Source organism: Erithacus rubecula, assembly GCF_903797595.1.
Source record: "Erithacus rubecula genome assembly, chromosome: 1".
Lineage (NCBI taxonomy): Eukaryota > Metazoa > Chordata > Aves > Passeriformes > Muscicapidae > Erithacus > Erithacus rubecula.
The window spans coordinates 87,394,522-87,417,225 of record NC_136658.1 but is presented as its reverse complement, the minus strand read 5'-3'; the positions used below and the strand labels follow the sequence as shown (position 1 = coordinate 87,417,225).

At 39.8% G+C, this 22,704-nt stretch overlaps 1 protein-coding gene across 12 annotated transcripts in view; it reads left to right on the top strand.

The window, feature by feature from the left end:
* The window catches only part of MCF2L (MCF.2 cell line derived transforming sequence like), a 150,870-nt gene that overhangs the window by 64,421 nt on the left and 63,745 nt on the right, over window positions 1-22,704 (top strand). For 11 of the 12 annotated variants that reach the window (XM_079323012.1, XM_079323010.1, XM_079322997.1 and 8 more), the window contains one exon: window positions 20,899-20,982. In XM_079323012.1, coding sequence (XP_079179138.1) covers window positions 20,899-20,982 — 84 coding nt within the window. Of the gene's footprint in view, window positions 1-3,501; window positions 3,673-20,898; window positions 20,983-22,704 lie in introns of those variants that run through there. The other variant, XM_079322999.1, reaches the window with a different exon arrangement.

Below are 22,704 nucleotides of genomic sequence, written 5' to 3'. Positions count from 1 at the left end.
TGCCTCTATCCTTTTACATTAGAGAAACTTTAACTTTCTGATACTGTTTGTTAGAGCTGCATTTTTGAAACAGAAAAAACATGTCCTTCTGGAGAGAACACAGTTCTCCTTCAAGTTTCCTTTCAAACTCTCTATTTCTATCATCCAAATCTCTAGTAGTGTCTTTAACCATTTCAACTTGACTGTGCAATGGGGCACAGGTAAGATTTTTGTCATCTACCATGATGGCTACAAAGAGTGTTTGAGGACTTCAGGTGCAAGTGCAGGTGGTGTCTACTACTTCCAGTGTAAACTTTTCCCCTTTTGGTTGATAGCATTTGACCTTGATTCTTTCTCTGATTTTTTTCCCCCTGACTTCCAGCTATTGAAAGTTATGTTCTTTGTCTGCAAGGTAAGTTGTGATAATAATTTTTGCAGATGTTGTCATTTGCCTTTAGAGAGTTATTTTAGGGCTTAAATCTTTGGAAAAAATTTGCAAGATTCCAAGATTTTTGGAGTGTTGTGAGCTGGTTATCATGCTCCCAACTATGAGTAATGTGCACCTCCAGCACCAATCTCTGCTGCAACATTCACTGAAAGGATTAAAGAAGGTTTGCTGATATCTACTATTAAGATTAAAGCCTGAAAACATAAGAACTTTGTGGCTGCCAATAGAGCCTGTTTCTTTGCCAAAAGAAGAACTTGGGGGGTTGGCCCAGCCCTTGAAATTTCTTTCTGTATTCAGTTGTCTAAATACAGATCAGATTGTATGCAGAGAACTTGAGTGTGTTGGAAAAATCTGCAATGAACTTAAGGTTTTGAGGTGTCAGGAGGTTGCTTTGGGGATCATGTGCTTGGACTCAGGTAACAGCTTTCTCCTTGAAGGTGTCTAAGCCACCATTTGGCAGTGTTTAGTCCCTAAACAACTGGGATTTGTCTGGAATCTGTCTGGGGGTTTGAGGATAAAAGTCTGACAGTCACAAGAGCTGTGGATCCTCCACCCAGTGTTTTCCACTCTGGCATGTTTCCAGTGTAAAAAAGAGAAAAGGTATTCCCAAGCCCATCTTATCAGATGGGGTTTCAGCCATTTGCCCAGTTTCAGGTCACCTCAGTTTATCCCCTTCAGCATTACAAAGTAACCTAGCATATTTTTTGGGAACAAGGAGTCATAAACAGAGTAATAACAACTGTTTTCCACATTAGTTTGCTTCCTTCTCTCAGTTACAAAACCCTATTATTATTATTGTTTACATTGAAACAATGAGAATGCTCTGTCCCCTCTCCCTGTCCCAGCACACGCCAGCCTCAAACCCTTGTGGTCCACAGCACTTTTGTGGATGCTCTCTAGCACAGTCACAGTAGCGTGCTGCTGCCCTGAAGTCTCCTCTGCAAACAATGGCCTTCTTCACTCTTAAATAGTTTGAATATTTTAAAACAATTTCCTCTATGTGACCGTGTTTATTTTAGAAAGGAAAAAACAGAGGCTGCTCTTGTAACCTGCAAAGGGGATCGGTGCTTCAGGGAGAGAAGACAAGTTTTAGAGCACAGTGCTGACAGCTGAGCAAATGAGGGAAGGCAGTATGGTATAAAACAATAATAGAAAACCACAGAAAACGTGACAAAGTGGGCTTTGGGTTGCAGTGTGCCAAATTGTGGAGTACACCAGAAATACACTGATTAGCTGCCAATCTCTGCTGTTGCATGGGAGGCAGTAACTTCAGTGGAGCTGCTGCCACAGACAGGAACAGGTTTGCATTAGGTCTATTTCTCAGCACTTAGGCTTCAGGGGAAGCTTTGGCTGCTGGTTTATAGCACGGGGCTTGATCTGAAGACCTTGCAAGAAGGATGTTTGCACAAGGTCTTTATCAGCCAACTGCTGGTGGCTGCACCTGTAAACCTTTGAAGGCAGTGAACTCAGCCCAGCAGGGCTGGCTGAAGCTCAGTGTCACTCAGCTGCCAGGAGGTGCCAGGCAGATGTGTGTGATTCTGGGCATGCTAGTAATAGAGCTGAGTTTTCCCTTCCACTCAGGTACAATGAGAGCTCCTTTCTGCTTGCCTGAAGAAGAAAACATGAAATAAGCTCAGTGAAGTCAAGGCTTTTTTGTTGTAGGTTTGTGGAGACTAATATACTTACATGCTGTTACCTGTTTGTAGCTGAGCTGCCGTTTTCCTCACTAGTTAATAAAGTAAGCTTATTAAAAATAAAATGTGCATTGGTTTTTTGTGCCCTAAGGAATTACATGCAGGTAACAGCAGGGACTTGAATATGTGTTACATATAAGTAATTTCAAATTTGTTCATATCACAGGAGAAGAAACTCCACTGAAGAAAAAGATGGGTATTTCCAGAGACTCAGAATGAGAAAAAAATGGAATATGTGAGGGCCCCTAAATGCTCTGAAGTAGTGTGTACAAGATATTTCTTGAAGAAAATTTCAGTTTCTTGCCCTGAAACTTTCCTCAAAAATATAGTTCAGCAAATGAATCCTCATTGGGAAATGGGGATACTTTAAATACTCTTAATACTACTTTGCTGTTCTGTTTGTCTGAAGAGTTTATTTGGTTCTTTGCTGATCCTTTGAGTGTGTGGTCTCTGCACTTGTTATCCTTGGTACTGAGCAGTTGGTGTGCTGGAGAGGGGTCTGTGAGTGCTCAGCATTGGCTGCACTGCTGTAGCATGGGGCTGACAACAGCAGCAATTACAGGATGTGCTGTGTTCGAGCATGGAGGCTTCTGGCAACAGACATAAAATCTGTCATGATAAAAAGACAATGTTAAATACTTCAAAGATGGGCTGTAGGATGAGACCTGAACTGAAGAATCCTCATTTGCTGCCACTGTAGTGCAGGGAACTACAAAGAGTGCTCTCATCTTTGATCCACTTGCCGTGTGCTTTTTCATTTAGTGCAAATACAGGGGTAAAAGCTCAGTTCAAATTATGTTGAACTAATCAGGTATGCACTTGGTAAGGCAAGAGCTGCTGGAAAATAAATGTATTTTTTGCTGTCAACAAGAGGAAGAGCAGAATGAATGGCTGGGAGTTGGGTCTTACTCTTGAGAGATTCATGGGCATTAGTTCAGCTGCTGCATGTGTCAGAACAGGTGGAATTTGCTCTTTGGCCTTTGTTTAATCTTTCTTTACATTTTCATTCTCCTTATGGAAAGGGAAAGAAACACAAAACTGTTTCAACAGCCTCTTGGAGTTGAGGCATTTTCCCAGAACAGCAGGTGTGGGTGACCCCAGAAGCATTGCTTTCTGTTAATTGTGACATCTTAATTGGTGGGGGTTGAGAGGCTGATGGGCTGCCAGGTTTGTATAACTTTGCATAATTTCATCTCTTACATGGCTGCTGCATCTCATTCTGTTATTGCTCCTCTCAAAATAGTGAGAAGGTTTTTCAGGTGTGCTGAAAAATGGGGCCAGATGAGAGGCTGGCAGTCACAAACCACCCTTGGCAGAGGCGGGGTTTTGTTGTTTCACACAAGCCTGTCACACCTGGGCCAAAAGTAAATACACCAACAGGGCAAACTGCAGGCAGTGATGTGGAAAATGAGGGTAATGTTGCTGTTAAAAAGCTTCTCCTCCACACTGCTTTCCTGAATGGGCCAGGAAGCATCCCAGGAAACTGGAAAAGAAGGAGAATGTTGCTTTAGGTTGATTAAAATCACAGGGACTGGCTGCTTTTCCAATCAGGTAAGGGCATTGGCTTCCTGTTTGGATCCTGGAGGCTGGAAACAGGACACAGCTACAGCTGCTGTGCTGCAGTTCTTTGTGGGTCTTACAACAGCTCTTTGCAGGCTTAGATTTTTTAAACTTATTTTAAAGAAGTGGCTCATTAAAGGAATCATTGTCTTTTAAAATAATACGTTAATATTTTCTTTAAAATCCTACATCTACAAAATAAAAAGTCAGGTGTGATTTATGTCATGTCTTTGCTCAGAAAGCAACTCCTGTGAGCTTTCCCTCTTCTCCAATTTAACCAAGAATATCATGCTGCTAAGTAGAAGGGATATTTTGTTGTCTCATTGTAGTGAGACTTTTTTTCATTAAAGGAAGTTAATTTCTGTGGAGTACCTAAAGCAATTCTCCTGGTTGCCTCTCCAGAAGAGTTTTCTGTTTTCTGCTTATTTCCTTTATGATCAGTGGAATATGGTCTGTTTTTTGCTGGTATTAAATATCTTCTTGTCTGGAGGAAACTGTTGAGCTTGTTGAATCCCAGGAGTGTGAAATAATCAGCAATGGGAGAAACTGAGATACAGCTTTGGAAGTGTTTAAGTGGGGGGAATGGTGACCTTTGAGGATTGCTCAGTGCATTTGCTTGCATTTTTTTCACACTTGTCCCATGTGTGGGGACTTTGTGGGTTGCACAGCCACAGACAGATTGCTGCAGTGTGCCTGCCTAGGCCACAAAAATTCCACATTGTGAGTCAAAATCAAAACTGCCTTGTTAAGTAAGAAGTGTCATTTTTATCCTATGAGTTATGCAGGTTTTACCATTTTTAAGTGTAATCTCACAACAGTGAGATTATGCAGTGTGTAAGTATACACTTACACAGTGTAAGAAGAACTCCAGGTTGATGGCCCATTCTGAAGAATTTTGCTTATATTTGCTAATCTAAGATGACAAGTAATGACATGATCTTATAACCAGATTTTTGTATTACATTTGAAGCTATGAGTAATCCTTCAGTACTGAAATATCATAACTAACTTGTCCAAACCCACCCCAACGAATTATTTTAGAGATGATGGAATGAATATTTTTTAGCTCCTAGTTTTGCCTCAGATTGAAAGCAGGTCTCTCTTCTTGGCTCTCTGTCCTGTTTGCTCTTTATGGATTTTTGGAAATGATGATTTCTGCACATTATCCTTTCCTTCCTTTGTAATAAATAGTTTTGTAGCCTTTATCTGTGTACATCAGTATTGCAGAAGCATATGATATTTTCTTTGGAACCGGTTCTCCCACAACTTTTGACCTGAAAGTTTTTCTGCTTCCCAACTATCTTGTTCATCTGGGGAAAAAAAAAAAAAAAAAAAAAAAAAAAAAAAAAAAAAAAAAAAAAAAAAAAAAAGATTCTGTGTACTTTAAGAGTCATAAAACGGGTGTCCTATTGCTGATAAAGTTTTAGTTTGTACTTTGGCTATAAACGTACTTGATTGTGGCACAGCACTTCATTGGTTGAATGGTCTCTGTTGGTTTTCCTTGCTTACTGAATTAATATTCTTACTAATATATATGTTTCAGAATACATAATAAACCTGTTTTTCCTTTCCTAATTCTAATTCCTGTGCTGCTTTCATCATGTGTTTCTGTTGTTATTACTCACTGTTGATCTCTCCTTTCTGCTGCCACTAAACCCTACATACTTTTTTTTTTTTTGCTTCATTTGCTCCTTTAATCCCACTGCCAGAATAAAAATGGGTCTCATCCCCTTGATTTTTCCAAATTTTAGTCCTGCCTTCTATCCAAGCTCAGCAGTGATTTGGTTTCCACCTTTAATTACAGTTTTCAGTTGTCAGCAGGCTGCAATCTCCCACCTCTGAATTTTGAACACCCCTGCAGAAACCTTGAGCCCCAAGCCAGAAATCCTCTATTCCTCACAGTCTGAGTAGCAGTGTCTGTGCAGGCACTGCTGTTCTGAGTACTGCTGCTGTTTGTGAAGTTAAAAAGGTCACATCCATTTCTTTGTTGGCTTTGCAGCTGGGGACAGAGAGAACTGTCACTAAATGCTGCAGGATAAAGTGCTTACTACTAACTCCTGTGTGATTAAATTAATCCTGAGAAAAAGTCCAGTTTTTGTGTCTCTGTGAAATGAGAAACCTTGGTAAACCCTGCAGCACAGCCAAGGAGAGGCCTGTGATTAAAGACTTGTGGGGGAGCTAGTTTAGAAAGGACATGTAAATAAAAAAGCATAAAATGATTAATCAGTTCACAGAACACCAGAAAGATGTAATTTCTACATTAGAAATTGGAGCACATGTGTGATAACTGCATTCAGTGGCCAGGATTCTGTCATGGATTTGGGGAAAGCCCCTAGCAGTAGTCATGGGGCCAGAGAAGTACCATCCTTGATAGGGTGTTACTCTGCCTTAAAAATTACTGACCTCTTCCTTTGCCTGTTGTTTTACTTCTTAGATACCTGGTGTGAAGGATGTGTAATCTTCAAAACTTTGAATTTTATTATTATCTTAGAGTGTAAAGTGTACTTTTGAGATGTAGTTTCTCAGAAGCTCTCCTTATGTTTTTTCCAGGCATTATCTTTTTGAAAGATTGTGCAGGGTTCAGCCTTTTGATTGAACAGCATCCTTTTCTTTCAAGTGCTCCAGCAACTATTTGCATTTACCAGCCTGCTCATTTTTAGTAAAGAGTATTTCTTCATGGATGGCAGTTTTAATTGGGTTTTTTTATTGTTGTTTCCTGACCATGACTTTTTATTGGTTGTATTTGCTTAAATTTAAGTTTGGATACCATGCAGGGACCTTTCTTGATGACTTAGCATCCAAGCTGAAAATTGCCAAAGCAATTGCAAAATGGATTAGTTTTGTTGCTGTGTGAAGATTTAACAAGCTGCTTAGTATAATGGATTTATACAAACATATATGTGTGTGTGTATGTATAATGGGTGCAGAACTAATTTTAATCCCTGGAATCTTTTCATGTAAACCAAACAGAATTATAAATCTTGAGTGCTTGATGACTTCAAAAAGAAAGAAATCTCTTTTGCATCTATTCTTTGAAAAAAAAATCAAGAAGGATTAGAAGAAGAAAATGAATGGAGCTTTTAAATAGTCTAGTATGCTAAACTAGAAGCCAATAGATTATGCATCAAATTGCTCCATGTGTTCAAAACTCCACAAATTTATAAATTCTGCGGCTTCAGGTGTGAAGTTGGTATATTTTGCTAGGGTTTTTTTTTTGGAGAGAGTACACATTTGCATTATACTAAGAATGATCCTGTGAGGATAGCTTTTGTCATGCTGAATGCCACATTATTTTATTGGTGTGCTTTTTGCTAAGTACATCACCCCTGAAGGAAAAATAATAATTCTATTTTAATGTTGAACTGGTCAGACTTCAATATTCTTTACCATGAACATTGCCTTATGCTGCACACTTGCACATGCTTTAGAAAGCAGGTACAGTATCTTGTATATTTAAACCACAGTCATAACTTCCTTCTCTGGGTTTCATAAAACTGGGACAACACAGTCTTTAACCTAAATTGACTTTGCATCCATCCTTTACCAGCTTCTCCCACAGTGTTTTCCTCTGTTCTGCAGGCTGGAGCCTGTCACTCATCCCATGCTGAGGTGGGAGGGAGAATTAACCTGAGTGCTGAGCTTGAGTGGAGCTGAAATTAATTTCTTTGCATTTATAAATGCATACTCTTGTGCCCACCAAGAATCTCTCAGGAGAGCTCTTGCTTCTTTGTGTTTTAATAGAGCTTAAATTTGCCCTGAAGTCTTCATGCTAACATGCATGCCCACATAGCACAATTTTCCTCTCTGGTTCTATTTTAAGCTGGATCATGAAAGCCAGGGAAAGATTTTATGCTTCACTGCTTTTGCTCTTTCTTTCTGCTCCTCTCTGAAATGCACAGCAAGGAATTCAGGTATTATAACCATAGAGCAAACATTTCTCCCATGCACACAGTCCAAAATAGAGTGTTAACCTAAAAAGCCATTTGGTTACTGGCTGGAACTCTCTTTTACCATAAGAGTGTTTACCAGGAGCCTGTAGGATCATCAGCCCAGCTTTTTTGTGCAGAGTGGAACTCTGAGGGGAAAAATTGCCTTTGCCTGAACACCTTTTTAACCAGGCATTTAACCATGTAGTCTTCTGTCCCTGCAGCAGAGTGGGGGGCAGGTTCCAAGGCTCCTATCTGCCTTTTCTTCACGTGTGTTGCTAAGTCTGAAGACACTGGTCCCCAGAAGTGGGAGGTGAAGGTGTGCCTTGTTGGTCAAAATTGAAAGATAACAGGGTTATATACAGTGCTTTATTTTGATGCTCTTACCACAGACATTATTACATCTTGATCAACCTGGAGAAAAAAAAAGCTCATCCCTGGAAGTGTTCAGGACCAGGTTGGATGGAGCTCTGAACAACCTGATTGGGCACAGGGGTTGGAACTACATGATTTTTTAGGTCCCTTCCTACCCAGGCCATTCTATGATTCCACAATATATGTAACTGAGGGGTTTGGAGATTTAAGGCTAGGAAAGAGTAATCTATGGAGCCTGGAGGATGACTGTTCCATGTATCTGTTGTGCTAATCCAAGAAATTGAATTGTTTTTAGACTAGTACTAGGTTTTCACCTGAATGGCTGATTTCACTGTTTTCTCTGCTGTGAAATCTGAAGGCAGAAGCCTGTTAAAAGGTGGTTGTCCACATTGGGTACAACATGAAAGGACTATAGAGTAGTCAGTGTTGATTAATACAAAGATTTATGGTCCTCTCTATCCTGACAATGAGAACAAGCACAACCAACATGTTAGATGTCGTTGTTTTTTCTCTTTTATATTCATAGAGAGTTTTCTCATTTGTCTTTATTTTTTCTTAAGGAAATAGCCAGGTTACCAAAGTATCAGGTTCCTGGATCTTATTGTGTTGACCTAGGTGGGAGTAATTCCTGTCTGGAGAAGGGTGTAGCTCCACTTCTGCATGGTTTTAATCTCTGAAGGAGGCTGTAAAACTTCCTCTCCCTCTCTGTGGATGTTTGGAAAGTGTTCTCATGTCTGCTTTATCATCATTTATTACCAATCAGATAATAAGGGTTATATTTCCTGCATGCTGTGCTGCAGGTGACACCAAGCCCATTCCACTGTTAACAGAAGTATCTGGTCAGCCAAGCCAAGCATATTGTAGAGGAGTCTCTGCCCACTGCTGGATACAGCTTGGCACTGTTGAGTAGGAAGTTAATATCAGTGTGTACACTTGCACAAGAGACTGTTCTTCCTGGAGCTGTGCTGTGGTGCAACAGCCAGAAATAAAAATGCTGTGAGTTGTGCAGATCCTTGAGGAGTACAAGTCATGATACTGATCTGGGAGCAGGTTCCACCCAGCAGGCTGGGTGGCTGTCCTGAAAGGAGGAGTCTGGGCTTAGAGCCGAGACATAGATCCTCTGTCTGACAGTGCAACAGATGCTGCTACCTGATCTCACAGAGGTCACCTGCTCCCTCTCAGCTTTCACATGTGAGAGTATTTACATGACTTGTGGGAGTGGTGTGAAGACTCATTCACTATTTTTTAACTCTCTGCACAATCTAATGTGCTAATCACTCACAAAATACAGAAGAGTTAAGTAAAATATTTCTGAGGAGTGTCACTTCTTTTAAATCTACCTTTATTTAAAAACATCTGATATTGCTTAGAAAACTCTTGTGTTTTGGCTTACTACAGAATGTAATGACCCCAAAAGGAAATAGCAGAATTGAAAATAAATTACCATGATTATATTTTTCAGATCACATATTAATGTCAGGCACTGAATATAGCTGCTTGTGTAGATGGTGGATTTATTAGAATACATTTGACTGGTGTGGGATTATCAACAGTTCTGCCCCATGGCAGATGAGTGGTGGGAACACAGATGTGGGGTGCTTCAGAAAATAACCTCTAGTGTGGTCTGTGAGTGACCTGGGTTTGTTTTGGTTTGCTTTTATGGGATTGGTTGATGGCCGGGAGTGCTGATGCAGAAATGGAGCTTTTTACCATCTGCAAATGGGATTTTGTGAACAGATGTAACCATCAATTCAAGCTTTTTATCCTTGCTGTCCTCTTTCCTTGACCTCTCCTGTTGGGAGAGGACTCTGATAACACTGTGAAGTGAAGAAAAACAATCCATTTGTTTTCATAAGGCTGTTGCTGTCACTCGTACTCCTTGGCTCCCTCTTTGTATTAGTGAGTCTGAATGGCTGATAACTAATCTCAAGTGTATTAATTAACAGGTAGTCTGTCACTGGGCAATTACTTTAAAGGATCAGGTAAAGCAAGTCTGCTCAGCATTCATGTCTGAAAGATTATATGGAATACTTCTGGTTCTAGTTTATTTTGTCATTTGTTGCCTTATTTTCCATTGTCTTACTCATAAGATTTCAGTGTATTTCCACTTGCAAAGTCACATTAGTAGAATACCTTTTTTGTCAGCTCCTGCTGCTTTGGGTAGGCTCCTTCATGGGGAACAGGTGTTTGATGGGTTTCTCACCAAGGAAAACACCTGAGTTTGGTTCTACCAAAGACATGTTGTTGAGAATTCCCTTACAAACAGGAAAAGTTGACTGTACTTCTGGGGAGCTTTCTAGCAAAGGTTCATTGGAAAAAGGGCATTTGTCCCTTGGGCAGTGAATTTCCCTGTGTGGAATAGGGGTAGGTGGTAGAAAATGATGATAATGCTAGATTTACCGTGCCATTGTTGGTTAAAACTAGAGCTTTTAAAGGGAGGGTTTTTTGACAAGGCACACTTAGGATTAATTTTTTAATGCATTCTTACTCTGATAATGTTGGAACAGTGCATGTGTTCACATTTAAAGCAAACAGCTTGCACCGAATGTGTGCCAGCGCTTTATGCAGGAAGACAAGCAGTGGAAGCCAGCAGCCAGCAAGCCCTTCGGAGCACCTCTGAGCCTGCTGACAGGCACACTTACTCTGCATGTAATTTGAAGAAAGGCACTGTGCCCCCAGTGGCTTGGCTTCCAGTGAAAGATGGAGTTTTGTGCTCTCATTTTGCACTGAGGATGAGCTCGCAGATAAATAGGTCACTGTCCACGGAACTATTTTGCTCTAAATTGATTAGAAGCAACATGACCTTAAGCCTGATCTCCTTGCTCTACAAAGATATTGCTGAATTGTGGCTGCTTCTGAAGAAATGCACAGGTGTGTCTACTATTTCAAATTTTCTTAGTTGCTTGATTGCAGGTCAGGCAGGAACTTTGCCAGATAATGTTATCCTACCGAGGAAAATAGGCTGTGTTTTAGTGCAAAGGCAAAAGTTGTATTCTGCTTGTGTGCATTCATGTAAAAATATAAATTATTGGTGTGGCTGTGTGTTTTGTCCTTGTTCAAATTTGCAGTGTATCATTTTATTTGCAGATGTAGCTCTCAGTACACCATATATATCCACAAACTATTCCTGTATTTTACATGGAAGGTGCTTTGCTCGGGATTCATTCATGCCGTGATTATGGTGATCGGAACAGCTGCTAAAGCTTGCAAGGAGAATTTGCTGTTGCAGAGAGCTGTCCTGCTGTTTCTGGTTTATAGTGTGTTTTAATTTTCAATTCATTGCATTTTGTATGACTATCAGATACATAATTTCTCGTCATCCCTATTGGAGTTGGAGAAAAAGCAGCGTTTCTTTCACAGGATACAATTTGGCATCACTTAGTTGTTAGTATAGGCGGGTTGATCTAAAATGAATTATTTCTTTAATTCCTTCAGTCAGAGCTTTCTATAGAAATGTTGTTTCTGTTAAGATATAATGAAATAGTAGACATATTATTTGCTGTCAATAGTGCAGCCACAGTCCATTGCAAAATGAAAGCATGTTTTGTGGAACAGGGACAAGCAAAAATTGTGTCCTTATTCTGGTGCCTGAATCTACATTCCCAGTTCTGTTTTCTGCTTTTGGTATTAATGAATACTGCAGAGGAGACAGAGAGCACTAAGCCCATGGACTGGTGTCTAACTTTTCAACACTGTTGCTTTTTGAAATGTCAGATTTAAATAAAACAGGTATGTAAAGGGTGGGTCTTCTAACTAAAGGGTGGTTCTTCTTACTAATCTTTAATCAGTATTTCTAATTATCAACACGTGAGTCTGAGTGCTCTGCTTCTCAAGCAGTGCTTGATGCCACCGGGGTAATACTAAAAGGAATGCTGCTTAGGAGGAATGAATGAAAGGTTTAAGACAGATGAGGATAACCAGATGGAAAAGGTGTGGTAATAAGCCTGAGTAACTTTTGTTCTTTATGTGCATCCCTGAGAGGGGAGGGGTGGATTTAGGAAACCACTGATTGCTGTAGGAGACGGTGAATGTAGAACCAGGGAGTGGTTTGTGTCAAATCATGGTGGGGCATATGTAACCATGCCAGGACTACTTGTGTAAATTGCCAGGTGTAAAATGGGGTGTTTTCATTTGTATTTGATCACTGAGAAATAAGTGAGCAGGGCTTTTGCTAGCAACTGCCAAAGTTTGATTCTCACCTGTTGACTGCCACCACTTCTTGTGGGCTTGTTCAGTGTGCCAGAGATCGTTCCTTTCTTAGGAGCTGTTGGTACATTCTGCTCAAAGTGGACAGAAGGGTTGTCCCCTTCCCTGGCACTGCTCTTTCCTCTTCCTCCTGAGCTTTATATGGAGTATTTTTTGTGCCTACAATCAGCAGATGGGAGGAAATGTAAATGAAGGAGAGGTCTCAGCAAGGCTGACTGTATTTCACTAAATGATTCTGTAGCTGCCTGTGGGAGATACTGAGCTGTGTCCATATCCTGCATCTGAATTACCTGAAGCAGTTCATATTTGCAGTGCTTTAGAAAGGCATGACATGTTTCATCTTTTTCATGGCATTAGCCATTAAGCCACAGTGCTTCAAGAGCTCTTATTAATAACTCTGTCATCCATGTGGTGAGGTGGGACACCCAGCTGGGTTATGAATTCAGCAACCTCTTCTTTATAAGTAATCTGTAATCAGAGTCCCAGATACTGGGAAGTTTACAAGTAAATGTTCTAGCTGAAAACTAGTACACAGCTCTAAACAAGCCTCTTAGTGTTAGCCCATCTTTTTCTCTCACACTCACACATTCCCTTTCAAAGCATTAGTTTAGAGATGTATAGTTACATGAAAAACTGTACTCGTGTAACAGTACCATAAAATAATATATTGTCTTTTAGAAGTTATTCTTGCCATCCTGCATGTTGTTGAAATTATAAAAGTCAAGAAAAACCTTACTATCAGGGCCTGCAATGACAGGACTAGGAGCACTAGTTTTAAATTGAAAGATGGTAGGCTTGGATTGGTCATAAAGAAGAAAACCTTTTTTACAATGAGGCTGGTGAGACCCTGCAACAGGTCTTCCAGAGAGGTTCTGGATGCCCCACCCTGGAATTGTTCAAGACCAGGTTGGATGAGCCTTGAGCAACCTGGTCCAGTGGAAGGTGTCTCTGCCTACAGCAGTGTGGTTGGAACCAGATGATTTTTGAAGATCTCTTCCAACTAACAAACCAACTCATTCTGTGCAGCCTCACAATTGTTAGCACTGCTCTAATTTATCTCCTAAATAGATGTGTACAATAAGGAATTAGATTTTACTGCTTTGCTGTTTTACAAAAGTGTTTGGTGTTTGGTTTTTGAACAGAGTAAAATCATTCAATATTTAAAATCTTACCATACTTCCAAAATTACATAGAAAAATAGCATTCTGTGTAGTAGAATTGTCATGTATTCATATCCATATAGCTGGTCCTGTGTGTGTTGACTTTTCGGTTAAATCTTTGAGACCTGCTTTCAGATACATATTCTTCTGAAGAGGAAGAGTGGAAAGCAGGTGGTTTCATGGGAGATAAATCTTTGGTTTAACTCTCTGAAAAATGTCCACTTCAGTGTATGTGTTTCAGCTAAGTGATTGCATCATTATTTTTTAAGGCTCACTGAAGATGAGTCCTTTAGCTTGCATGTGGCTCTTCTGTTCAGAGTTGATCTTTCCATTTCCTCTATTTGGAAGACTTCCTCTTCTTTGCAAAGCTTTAGTATTCTGCAATCATTTTCTCAGAGCATTAAATCTTACTAAAGTGCAGTTAGCAAAATCCAATGTCTTTGTTATTCCATAGAGGCTTGCTTGCTAAAGTACTGAGACACATCTGTGTCACTTCTCTTCCTATCACTTGAGTCCTGGCCAGGGGAACATTCTCTGCTTCTCAGCCTTTCTCTACTATTTTTCAATTTAAAAAAATAATAAATCTTTGCTTTTTACAAAATCTGCTGCTTGTAGATGACTAAGTACATCTAATACTTTGGAAGTATTTCTGTTCTGTACACTCAGCATGATTTGCAGTGTTAGGGAGTTAATAATGCTGCAGTTTGGGCAATATTTAAGTGTGGTTCCTAGCAGTCTGAAACTATCCTTCAAGAACAGAAGAGGGTTTACCTGGTTTCCTTCAGAACATTCTGGAAAGAAGAGAGCAATATTGTTACTGCAATAGTAAGAGCATGCCAAACACATGAGGTTAATTAAACTTTTGGGTAGTAGGGTACACCTGACACTCTTGCTGCTTTATCTCTAAGTCCATTTTGAGCTTAATACAAACTTGGGCTATAAAATGGCTGTGTGATGTGATTCTAGGTTCCCCCTGCTTCTCAGTTTGGAAAGAGAGTAATTATTTTGACTTGAAATAGGACAAAGAATGTGTCTTTCTCACCAAAACAGTCTGTGTGCACTTGAGCATGCACACAGCAAAGGCATGGTAAAACAGATTAGATTCTATAGCTGGTGGCACTTTGAGATATCTGCAACATTGCAAAGCACACCCCTCTCACCTTTTGTCTTATTTTGGATTTTCTTCAAGAACAAAGAAATACTAGATTTTGGGTTTGATCCCCGAATTGACTTTCTAATTACTACACAGTTTTCTTCTAGTTACAGATTAGTTAGTGTTTAGTCTCTCTTGTAAGCCATATCCAAACTTAAAGGTGATCCCTGACAAGCTGAGGACTACAGAGTAATGTGTCAAGTAGGTGTCACTGATGAAGCTGAGGAGGAAGAAGCTGTAGTATTTAGCACTCATAGTATCCTGTGAAAGCATCTATTATACATGAAAGGGAGGGGATTGTATTTTCTCTCTGTGCTTTGAGAAGATGCTATTTTGGCAAAAGAAGACAAAGCACTTTTTGCCTTTTACAAAATGGGAGGTGGAAGAAGAAAGAGGAAAACACTCTGATGTGTATAATAAGCTGTGAAATCCAGTAATGTCAGAGTTTGAAAGAACCCAAAATCTTGCTTGTCTCTCAAAGTATGTTTTTGAGCAGGTATTTAATAATCTGACTCAAGAAAATGAGGACTGTTGCACCTCCTGTCATTTTGGCCCAAGCCAACAGCATTGCATTTGCTGTATACCCAGAAACTTCTTTTTTTAAAGGAAAGACCAGTGTTTAATATCCCTTCCTGAAACCAAACCATCATTCTCATAGCTTTGTAGGTAGTCTTGTGCCAAATTCTCAATTCTGTGATCTCAAAGAAGAAACAGGTGGATATTGTGATTGCAGAAAGCAGAAATTGTATGAGTAAAGTAGAGGGTTCAGTAGGTTTCTGTACAAAAATGTTGGGTTTTAATTTTTGTTCTTTAACCCATGACAAGTTCCTGCTTCTCACATTTAAATTCTGGAGTTGTGGCCTTTGGGGATTAATTTGTGTGTCTTGTAAGTAGTTGTGGTGTTCTTCAGGTATGATCAATGAAGCAAAATTATCTCGTTTCATTTCAGTGAAATAATTTAAATATTACCAAAATATATCTCTGCAGGACTGCTCACGTTTCCTATAATTCCTGGACGTTGTGAAGGATCTGTCAGGTTTCCTGATGAACATTTAAAATGCCACCCAAACAATAAGTGCCTGTATCCACTGTGGCTGGGGTTGTAATACAGAGAATATTGTTCCTAATATTTCAGATTTTCTTTGGCAGTACCACTTCCAAGTCTTGGCTTGACTAGATCCTTATTTAACACTGAAGATGCATGGGATTCCATCCTGGCCTGTTGGAGCACTGGGTATATAGTAGTGCTGCTCTCTGCTTATTGTTATTCTCTCTGTTTATTCTATTTCTTATTGACAATAGGCCAGACAGTCTTAGCAAATCTACTGATCTCAGGAATGCTGTGGAAGTGGAACTTGTATAAAACATGATTCTCTTAAAAGAAAAGGCATCTCAGCATAAGGATCTGCTTTATGTACCAGGGATTTTAAGAGGAAATAGTCTTTTCTATCTAGTAGACGGAAATGGGAGGTAGAGCTTAGCTGTAAAAGCTGTAAAGCTCTTACAAGTAAAATTCTTATGTAACTATATAATTAAAAATCTGTATTGGACACTCACTATGAAGCTGTTTAGGGCACTAGCTTTTTTATATCTCTTTGTGCCAGCAACTGGGATGCTGTTAGAGGCAAAAAATTTGCATTTTCTGCTTGCTTAAGGTATTTTAGCTCAACAGAAACAAACAAGTTGCAAAAGCACTGTTTTGCCCAGTTTCCTTCCCAACTACACTTTAACAGACAACCGTGTTTTGCATGAAAGTTTCTGAGTTTTCCTGGTCCATCATTTTAATGATGGTGTAGTCAAATGAAATCAGAATGAACTCTTCCTAAAGGTATTTTCAACTGATGAGACTTGAAACCTTAGTTTATGAACACTTGCACAAATTCCTGTCATCAGCCTGGTGTGGCTACAAATAGCATGAGGACCTGAGGAGCGTCATCTGCAGCTGTTGTGCCCCAGCACACCGAGCACTGAGTATTGTCACTAACCAACAGTGATTTTTAAAATTCAGCTTTAAAGCTGGAAAGCTCTCTTGGCATCTTGGGCAGCTCATTAGTTTTAGGGGGCTTAGAGCAGAAGAGCTCTGCTGCTCTGGTTTCTCCTTGATTGGGAGTTTCACAAAGGAGCTGACTGTTAGTGGTGGTGGTTGGGGTGCAAAGATGAAGAGGGAAGAATGAGGAAATGAAAGATTTGCCTTGGGGCTGACAGGGGTGAAGGGACTGCTCTGAAAGTCATTATCTTGCATTTATAATTAGCAGATGGGAGCGTGGTGTAATGAAGAGATTTTTCAAATGAAGACCCCCTTCATAAAAGGCATTCAACTCTTTGGGTGGGTAAGCTGTTCCAGAGGAGAAGCAAAGCAAAGCTCGTTAAGAAAAATACAATATTCCTTCAATTTGAGACATGGATTTCATAGAGTAGCCATAGACAAGTTTTCATGAAAATTTTGCAAACTCAGAAAGAAAGAGGAGGAAGAGAAATTATTTGTCATTTGATTTCTGAAGTGCTTCTGGGGTCTGTGCTGAAAGGCATAACTGTGCCCAGATGTGTACAGAGAGACTGGCTTTCCAATCAGCATAAAGCAATGGCCATAGTATTTTCTGCAGAATTACTGAAAGGGTTGGTGTAATTCCAGCTGGCTTGCTGGGAATTTTATTAAACTGGTTACAGGAGGCTCACAAGTCATGTTGGGAGACTTCCTTGTGTGTCATGTGGGTGCAGTCAGTTCAGAGTCCACTCAAATGTTGTCTTCTGTGAAAGTGGTTTAGCTTCAGTCAAACAAACTACAAATGATGATGAGTTTTAATTTGATGAGAAAAGGAAGAGGAGATTTTTATCAATAAGGGAAATTCTTGACTGCAGTGCATTGATTGTTTTCTCAGATCCCAAGATCTTCAGGGCTTGCTGGCACCAGGTAATTCAAGAATAAGTTATCTTTGTGCCCTTGTTTTTTAAATCTGTCATCCTGCTTCATCTGAAATGCAGTCAGGTGCTTCTGATGGGATAGGGTCAGGTCCCTCTAAGCCATCATCCTTTATCATTGAGACAGGATTATCAAAGCAAGATTTAAATTGAATTAGAACATGATGTATCTGAAAGATTGTAGTTCACATTTTTAATGAGAAAGGCTTTTTTATAATAAGAACCATATATATTTAACTGATTCCTTTATCTTAGTAAGATGACACTTCTGCCCTCTCTTACACTCATAATTTGAATGCTAGATAATGTGGGGATTTTTTAAAGAGCCTCCAGTTGTCAGCTTAGAACAAAGATCATTCCCAGCTATTTCATGTGTTGGGGTTTAAAAAATAGCAATAGAAAAGCAGTGCTAACTTTAGAGACCTTATTTTACTGTTTATTAGCACCTATGATACCAGATGCACTATAATTCCCAGGGGCTTTCTTTTAAGCTTCTTAAGTAAGCTCCTCAGGAAAGACAGGATATTCAAGCATGTTTTGATAAGAGAAACTTTTTTCAGCAATGAATTTTGGGTACGGTAAAACAAACAGACTCTTGGGTCTCTGCATTGAAAATATTGTGTAAAGCAGAAAAGGTAGAACAGGGAAAATAATGGGCTATGTGAAACTTAATCTATTCAAGTACAAGCAAAATTTGATCCTATGAAAATTCCTTACAAATAGTGAGCAGATTTTCAGTAGTTCTGTATTTTAATGTGCACTTAATTAGCTCTACGAAAATGGAAATGGTCCCTAAAGAATGTAGCAGGTGGCAGGTTCTCTATTTAAAGAATATTTCCAAGAAAATATTTTCCCCAAAGGCCATGAGAGTAAGGAGTGTGTGCTCTCACAGTCTATGCAGCATGAGTGCCTTTTTTTGCTTTATCCTTTTAAAGAAACAGCACATTGAAGTAATGATGGACAACCTTGAAGTGAAGTCAGATTGAACCCCAAACAAACTGTGATGAACTCTCTTCTCCAGGGGGATGCTGAATGTCAAGGAAATGGTGCAGAGCAATGAGATTTTACAATTGCATCTCCTCTGGAGGAAAACATATAGAAGAGGGATTTCTGGTTAAATCCATGGGTGGGAATACTGGGTTAAAGTGTATCCTGTCGAGCTGCTGGATGTGACCTGTTTGGCAATTCCAAGAGTTGCATTTCCTTGTGCTTTTTTTGTGCTGCTATTTTTTATCTTGGTTGTTTCAAATTATGGAAAATCAGCTCTGATCTTAGTGCATACTTGGCTTTTAGAAGTATGTCTTGAAACCAAATCAGCATGAGCAAGAAGAGATGGCTTTGGTGGAGGGGAGTGCAGCAGGAAGGGCATTTTGGTGTCAGTGGACACATTGTGCTGCTCCTCCACTTGCAAACAGATGAGCTCATACATTTGAGTTAAAACTGAGTTTAAAACCAGGAGGAAGAGACTGTCTTTCCAGTGAAGTACTTCCCCACTGTTGTGGGGCTGACCTGTGCAGGTGGCAAAAGCTGCTGCTCCTATCAGGGGGACACTGGAGCAATCAAATCTAGACTTGGGTATTCACATGGCACATGTCCACATTGCAGTGGGATTGATCACAGGGCTACATGGGGAAAAAGTGATCCTTATGTATTGGTACATAAGGAGTTTCTCTTCCTTGGGAATGTCCTCTGCCAGTGAAGTGTGTCACATATTTGCTTACATATGCAAAATTCAACTATTTTACTACATGCTTAGGGTGCAGTGCTATGCAGTAATGAAAATTATGTCTGCCTTTGACTTTAGGCAGGATGGTATTTTGTAGTCTGATTATATTATTTTCACTTTTCCCATCTCCTACCAAAAAATTGGCAATAATCCTGTAAGAGTTTGTATTCAGATTAATGGTCCACCTGTAGATACTGGTTTGCAGAATAAGAGCTGTGTAGTTTTTTAAACAATGCTGCAGGAGGGCTCCTTGTATCATAAGGTACAGACAGCAAAAATAAACTTTAAAATCCTTTTTCATTTAGAGAACTGGGGTATTCCTCTTCTGGAAATTACTTGGCCATCTGAGATTGGAGTTTTGAAACATCTGTGTTCAGTGTTCTGTTGAAAACATTGAAATGGTGACATAACTGAAGGTCTGGGTGAAATATGACTTGACAGTTAAAAGTATCCACTTATGGATTTGACAGCATGGTATGCAGAGGTCCTCTGATCAGGCAGCAGTTCACCGGATGCAGGAAAATAGCTCTGATCAGTGTGTGACCTTGGAAATGGTCATGGGGCTTCCTCTGCCCAACAGAGAACAGAGAAGTTCTGTTTCATAGTATAAGTTCTTGCTTATCTGGAAGAAGTAACTGAAAGTAGCTTTTTTGCTATTCTCCAATAATTGCAGTTCTCATGATTTTACATATGTGAGAATTGCTCATAGAAGTGTCTGTCTGCTGATGATGTAGCAGAAAGACCTCAGTGACAGCAGAGGACCAGAGCTCTACTTCAGCTTGTGCTTCAGTGCAAGTGACACCCTTACACCAGTTTTAGGTTTTTACTTTTCCTGTGCGCATTCACAGCTCTGAGTGTCAAAATCTATCTTAATGGCATTTCAGTGTACATTAAAACTCAAAACTTCAATGTCAGTATAATGTCAGATTAAAATAAATGTTCTTAACCAAATAAAGAAAAAGCTATGTTATCCCTTCTATACTTTTCAGTGAGACTAATATGTGGAATCATTATTTTTAGGAATTGCAAAAGACTACAACTTCTTATTTTCTTGTAAAAAATGAGATTATAGTTTATGAATGAAGTAACTCTGTCATGCAGTCTTTGTCACAATCAGTGAAACTCAGGTTTCTGCTTGACCTCTGGAAACATGCTGTGGGAAATGCCTCTGCTGAAACATTGGGACAGAAAACCAAGGGTTGGGAAATGGTTGTCACTAAGCTGAAGTAGGAGGGCTGAGCTAAAAGCTTAAGCATTGCTTTTCAGTGTGGAGGTACAGTGAGTGTGTGTCTGTGTGTGTTTTCAAGGGGAGGATGTACTTTCAAGCCAGTTCTACCTATCTTATTTAATGCTGTTTTCTTGGGGTATTTGAATATAGATGACAGGCCAGAGAAATTGTAAGTTTCTTGGTTTTGTTTGATTGAGAAGATTTTAATAAAAAATTGAATTTAATATGTAAAAATCCCACTGTCTAACATAATTCCTGAGGAATATTAAATCTACAGTGTTTTGTTCAGTGACAGTTCTGTACTGCTTCTAAATGTCAGTAAATGTAAATTCTTCTTTTATTAGTGTGCTATTCAAAGAAAAATTTGCTTTTGGCAAACACTTGAAAGACTCCAAAGATTTGCATGTATTTTTCAAAAGTTAGTTTTCTGAGTTTTTGAGGTTTAGGGATTTTATTTTTTTAATATGTGCTTTGAAATTTTGCATAAAATGACTTTGCAATACAATTTTTTTTTCTCTTCACAGATGAAATCATGCATCAGGATATCATTCCCCTCTATGCTGCAGATATTCAGGACCAATTAAAGAAACAATTTGCTTATCTGTCAGGTAAGACTATGGTGTTCCCTCCTATACACAGTGCTTAAATGCACAGTCCATCCTGATGTCCTTTCACAGTCTCTGACAACTCTTCTATAAGAAATCAATGAGTAACTCAAAATGCAGGGTGCCAAGACTTGTTGTTTATGGATTTGTTAAAAGATTTTTTTTTAACATGTAATAGAAATTTTTAAATTGCAGGTGATTTTCCAGTTAGCTGGAGATTGCAGCATGAATGCTCTGGTGGTTGCTATGGTCTTGCAGTCCTCAGCTGACAGCCCCATCTGCCAGGGGCTCAGCTGTCACGTTTGGGCTGAAGCCCAAGGTGACACCTTGGTCCTGACTGAAGTGGTGGAGCAAGCACCAGGGTACCATGCTCCCCCACAGTGTCACTGCTGGGCTCAGGCAAGTGCAGCATCATGTCCTGGACAGCATTTTGGACCTGGCATCACTGGCTGCCTTCTGCAAAGGATCCTGCTTTGAGTATCAGGGATGGGGCTGGAGTGTGTGCCCTGCGTATCTTGGCTGCTGAGCTCGGTCCAGTTCCATGTGAGCCCACGGCTGGCTGATCATGGGCAAAGGGAGATGGTGCCTGTGCTCACTGATCAGGCTGAGTGGAAAAAGGTGTCTGAAAAGCTTCTGGGGTTGTTCTCCTGTCTTCTGCCTGTAAAAGCTCTGGCAGGTGTGCAGCAGTGAGCTTGCTGGAGTTATGTCCTTCTCTCCCTCCGATGCACTAAAATGGCTTTGCAAATACACATCAGTGGCTTGGCAGAGCTGCCCTGCATCCTTCAGTATGAAGGAAATTCACCTCTTTGACCTACAGCTTGACTCTGGGACTGCTCCCTCTCTCTCTGAATCTCATCCTGCATCTCATCCAGAGACACAGGGGAATGAAGCAGTGTAATGCCTTACTTGGCAAGAGCTCACTGAACCTTGTTGCACCCATGATTAACAATTATCTGCTGCACAAGCTAAGCTATGGGTCTGCAGTAGTGACTGTTTTCTGTAGGGTGGTGGTAGCACTTGGAAAGTAAGTTTATTTTTTTTATGAAGTTGGCTGTTCATGCTTCATTTGAGGTTATAGTGTTTAAGCTACAATTCTTCTCTGGAAATTTATTCTTTTGACTTTCCAAGCTCATTCTTATCCATGGGCAGAAAATGTCTCATAAGAGTGTTATGCAAGAATCAGCAAGTAATGTAAGTAGAGTTTATATTTTGCCCCTCTGAAGTGAGGGGTAAAACTGGTGGTGGTGGTGGTAGATGAGTTGTTGAGTTCACAAATCCACAAACATCTTCAGCACTGAATAAATCCACCTGGCAGTGGAGCTTAGTAAGAGGAGCCATTCCTCATTCTATTTTCTTCTATCTGTTCACACTCATGTCAATTAGAATTTTGTTTTATTTGCCTCAAGGAATAGGTCAGCTGCATTCCTGTGACTAGATTGTTGTATTTTATTGGTTTTGGGAAACTTGATTGTTAGGCATTTTCATTTCACTTTGGAATTCGGGGTTTTTTTGTCCTAATGTTCCCCTGCAGGATGTTGATGGTTAATTCTCTGTTCTGTACCAAATAGTGGTTTTACAGGTTCTGTGAATGAAGGAACAGAGCCAATGTTTTGATACTTGATTTGTGTGCAGTTTGTTTGTTGTTACAGCTGAGCTTAAGAGTGGCTTTGCTCTAAGCCACTCAAGATGTGTATGTGAATGAGACTCTTTTTGCTTATTACTAAG